General features: G+C 48.8%; 1 protein-coding gene across 1 annotated transcript in view; it reads right to left on the bottom strand.

Annotated features, from left to right (window-relative positions):
• Positions 1-3741: 3741 nt before the first annotated feature.
• PRDM8 (PR/SET domain 8) overlaps positions 3742-5023 on the bottom strand; it is a 6512-nt gene continuing 5230 nt past the window's right edge. Inside the window, 2 exon segments of the mRNA XM_024754154.1 lie at positions 3742-4678; positions 4680-5023. The exon segment at positions 4680-5023 is cut by the window's right edge and continues 22 nt beyond it. Coding sequence (XP_024609922.1) covers positions 4432-4678; positions 4680-5023 — 591 coding nt within the window. The 3' untranslated portion in view covers positions 3742-4431.

Raw genomic sequence — 5023 nt, 5'->3', positions numbered from 1 at the left:
TGGTGTGCAGTAGTCCTCAATGCCCAGTAAATTGACAGTGCAGTCTCCCGTTGGTCTGGTGAGACTACCATAGGAGTTAGTTGCCTGAATGATTGAGAATCAGCAAAGAGGGGTTTCCTAATAAAACTCCAGGAAAGATCTCAAATCTCCAGAAGTACTTAAGAGACGGAAAAGAGCGTGGAAGTCAGGAGGGATCGAGGGAAGGGGAAACGGGAGATACCACAGAATAAGCTAACCGATTGCAGAATATGGGATTGGGCAAGGGGAGAAAAAAGAAATCTAAAGCCTTTTTTAGATTTGCTCATGGATCCTCGGTCGCCGCGCTTGCCCGCGCTAGGTCGGTCGGTCGGCGATGATTCGCTTACGCGCCGAGTCTCCGCGCCGCCGAGGGCTGAGGGCTGCCACAGACCTGGGCTTGTGCGCCTCCCTAAGGGCAAATGGCCGGGGCCCTGCAGACCAGTCGGGGACTCCTCCACCCGAGCCGGCTGCACGGTCCTAGCGGGCGGAAGGGAGTCTGGGCCGATCATGGACAAGGATGGAGAAAGAGAGGAGAAGCCCCTGACTCACGAGGCGAGGCCGCTTTGGGGCCCTCGGAGTCGGGGGAGTGGGGCGTGCACTTCCTGGTCGTTTTCTGGGTATGACTTGTCCCGGGTGTCCCAGGTTTCCGCGCTGGGGGTCACGCTCACTGGACAGGGCACCTAAAGAGATAAGCTGCGGGGAGGGCAAACTTAATAGAGGACGGAAAGCGGGCGGTGCACAGCGGTTCAGAGACGGGAGTGGGAGGGAGAAATGCGCCATGCCGCTGGACCCCTGTCCCTTCACCTCCACCGAGGCGCCCGACTGCGGCGGCTGCGGCAGCACGTGCTCGAAACGGGCTGGCCCGCGGGCGCTAAGGCTACACAAGGTCCTCTGGGCCTCGGAGAGCCACAGAGCCTAGGAGTGGGCCCAGGACCTTGGGAACTTTCCCAGGGGGGTCCGGTTTCGGTCTCGGCTCTCCAGCGCCTGCGAACAGGTGCAGAGATGTGCGTGCATTCTTTCCCCAACCCTCCGGTTTCCGCACACCTGTACGCGTCAGCTACACTCTGCAAGCTCATCTTGGGAAAATAAAGGCGTCCCCCCTCCCACTCGCAAACGCCCAAAGAGGAGAGGGGTTCGCAATCCGCGCAGAGAGCACGCTTGGAGATCGCAGACGCTAGGCGCCGGGTCAATCTCAAGCATTCTGCCCCTGACTGGGACACAGCAAATGCTGGTGCGGCAGCCGCTTGAGCGGCCTTTTCCCCAGTCTTGGGGACGTGCGATTTCGGCAGGCACTCGGAGCTCAGGCCCCCAGCCTGGACTTCACGGCACCAGCCTGCTCCAAGCCTGCATGACCCTGTGACCTTGTTTGCTCCGCAGCTCGGTGCAGACATTTACGCCTACGGCTTCAGCCAGCAACCTCAGCTAGCTTGGCAGATGAGTGGGGTTATGGGATTTTAGAAACTCTCATTTGACAAAGTTAAGATACATCCAAAAGCTTGAAAATGCAACATTAAAATAAAACATTTCTCAGTTTGTCTTGGCTGAAGGCAAAACTAGCTTTGGGCACCCTTCCCCTACTGCTTCCAGCCAAAGAAAGTCTTGTAAGCAGACTGGTCAGCAAAACTGCCCAGCCCTAAAGTGTCTGCCATTAACACACCTACCTGGATTGCCTGGGCATTAGCTCAGCCAAGGCTCGGCTTTCTTCCTGATTGTGTGATTAAATTAATGACCATATAAAGGAAAACACGGGGAGCTCAAAATTGTCTACATGCATTCTTCAAAAAATAAGATTCTACACTATGGGGAAGTCTTTTTCAAAAAGCAGTATTTACTTACTGTTTCTGTAGACCTAAGTTCATCTTTGAATCCCCAACATGTAATAAAACTAGTGAAAGGAAGATTCTGGAAGGATGGGACAGAAACAGAGGGGCATTCCAGGGTTTTTGTTTGTTATTTGGTTTTTGTTTTTAAGTTAGGCCCTAGGCAACCTGGGTTGGTTGGTTGGTTTTTAAGAAACTTTTGCTCTAGAGATCCACTAGTTTTCCAGGCATGGACAATTTAGTCAGCCTCTCAGGCATAGTGGTTTAAGGATCTCTTGCGGCCCACCTTCCATTTACCTCCAAATATCTTTCTCACTTCTTGCCATCAAATTTACTCCAAAGCAATCTTGGCCTTTTCTCTAGAAAGCCTCCTTTAGATTTAATTGGAGCCTATTAGACCATTAGAAAAAACAATTCTCCAGTGCCAGAAGTGCTTTAAAGATAGCAGAACCTGTCTCACTCATTGTACAGATAAGAAAACAAAAATGCAGGTAAATTAATGATACCAATAATGATGCAAGGTCATACTCGTCATGCAGAGAAGAGTTAGAATGGGAATTTTGGACTGTTCTTTCTTCTCATCACACTTTGCTGGGGATTAGTGTTTCAGATCACCTAACTGTTGCCTAGGAAAAGTGAGATCAGGCCTCAAAGAAATGTAGCACAAAAAGTACTTGGATAATCTTAAGAAAGTCAACCTGCTTTTTCCACCAATCACACTATGGATACATCTCTTTGCCTTACCCCTGGTCTCTACCTGCCTAATGGTAACTTGTTATGTAGTCCTCTTAAGATAATGAAGGTTTCAAAATCCTTTTAGGGAAAACCATCAAAGGCCTGCAATGAGACCTTGTGCAAGTTTCACATTGCAGAACTTTTCACAAATATCTGTCTTCTGACATAGGGGAGGGTTGGCAAGATGTGAAGGAAGGAACTACAAATGGGAAAGAACACCTCTTGTGATAGATAAAACAGTGTAATATTGGTTTCTAGAGCACCTATGGAGTGACTCTGAAGATGTCCATAGATTAAGTACAAGCTACCCTAAGACCTAAAGGATCATCATTCATTTGGTTTTGCATCTAATGGTTTCTGGACATACCACATACACCTACATACATACACTCTGTTTCAGAACTGTTGTCACTATATGAAGAGTACAGAGGGACACTTCATAAGACAAAGGGCAGGGAGAGGAGGAAAGTTCTCAAGGTCTTCTGTATTGTAATGCTCCAGGGCTAGTTTTTTTTCCAGAGGCTGTGCAGCTGTTCAAGTCTGTGCAGGGAAAACTGGGCCAATACATACACTACCATGGCCATTTCACCTTGGTTTCTAAAGAAGCTCTCCATAGAGTCTCTTAATGGGTAATGACAGAAAGCTGAAGGGTTCTAGAGCACAAGATACTCTTCCATGTAGGCATCACTAGTAGAACCTAAAGTGGGCTTTTCACCTGGTCTCCCTGATCCAGGTCTGAAAATTATTTGTCTTTGGCCACTTGTGAAAATGCTAGTTATCCTGCTGCTGAAAAGAATGATGACATCCCAGGGACAGGTTAGCTTCATGGCAGGCATCTTTGTTTAGATGATTTGTCCTTTGATCAAGAAGCTCAACACTCTCCAGATAAAGATTTTCCAAATAATAATCAGACTTTGTCTTCTCACTTTTAGGCTCAAAACTGGCTTAGAGTAAATAATACAAGTAGGGTAGGGTTTATCGTTCCTCTGTTCTGCAGTTTCTTCCCCTCCTTTTCGGGCACTCAATGAAATATATATGGTATATACTCAGAGCGTAGCCCTTAGCTACAAAAAACATTTTAAAACACCTTCCCAATAATTGCTTTGAAGAAAATAGTCATTTATTGTCAAAGCATCCAACATATCCAGATAATCTATATAAAGTTTAATAAATCTTTCCAGGGATAAAAGAAACACATAACTATTCAGACTCCATTTCACTGGCACAAAATTACACTTTGTATTAAAAGGAAATACATATTTACATAATGATGACATTCTTCATTGAAGTCCATAATCATTTCATGACACATGCACTTCCCCCTGGAAACTTAAATTGAATGGTGACCCTCTTTTTATTTGTTTTGCTTATTTTTGTAGGAACACAAACTGTAATCAAGAGATGCAGAAAGCATCTCACCCTCCTCCTTTACTTTATATCTAAAATAAATTTTGCCCTTACATATTATTCCACCTAAATCGTAAGTGCTTAATAATTTAAGTAGAAACGTATGACAAATGCATCAATATGTTGCAATATATGACATTTTTAAAAATGTACTTTGTTTTGGGGAAAGTGAAAATACGTGCATTCAAAAGAAAACCTCTTAAACATCCCACCCAATCAAAAATCCACCATCTTGTCTCGTGTGTGTGTGTGTGTGTGTGTGTGTGTGTGTAGTGTAGGTCACGGGTAAACACTGGGATGTAAAGGTTGGGGGGGCAGAGCACGTGTGTGAGTGTGTGTGTCTGGGTGCGATGTTTCAGGTCACAAGGAGGTGGTGGATGTCCTCGTGTGTTTGCTCCTGCAAGGCTCGACTGTGCGTGTGCGCGCGTGGAAAGCTGGAGTCCTTTCCGTGTCAATTATGCGAAGTCATGTGCCTGGAGAGGTGGTGGCGCTCCCTGAAGGACTCATTGCAAATGGGGCACTTGAGTTTCTCCTCCCGTCTTCGTTTCACCAAGGGCTCCATGGCGTACTCCTTTTTGTGATGCGACCTCATGTGGTACACCAGGTCGGAGGTCATGCGGAAGGAGGCATTGCACTTGGCACACCAGTTCTGCGCGGGCAGACACAGAGAGGTGAAGGAGGGCGGCAGCAGCGTGAGTGGCGGCGGAGCTCTTGGGCCAGAAGGCGGTGGCGTAGAGGAAGGGGCTCTGTTTGGGCAGCCCGCCGCCGCCACCACCACCGCCGCTCGGCAGAGACCCGCAACCTCCGTTCAGGTCCGCAGCTCCTTGGAGCTTCACGGCCAGAGGATCGGAGGCGGTGGGGTACAGTCTGGTGGGGCCCACACCGTCTCCGGGGTGGCAGGGCTCGAGCGCGCTCAGCTTCTGGCCCAGCACCAGCGGGGACAGCTGCGAGAAGGAGCGCGCCGGCTGCGAGAAGGCGCTTTTGCGCTCGTCCGACGCTGCGCCCTGGCCGCCGCCCGCCCCGCCCGCGGCCCCCGCGCCTGC

This window comes from Neophocaena asiaeorientalis, unplaced genomic scaffold, assembly GCF_003031525.2.
Source record: "Neophocaena asiaeorientalis asiaeorientalis breed wild unplaced genomic scaffold, Neophocaena_asiaeorientalis_V1.1 scaffold148, whole genome shotgun sequence".
In the NCBI taxonomy this organism is placed as follows: domain Eukaryota; kingdom Metazoa; phylum Chordata; class Mammalia; order Artiodactyla; family Phocoenidae; genus Neophocaena; species Neophocaena asiaeorientalis.
This window is presented reverse-complemented; position numbering and strand designations above follow the sequence as displayed.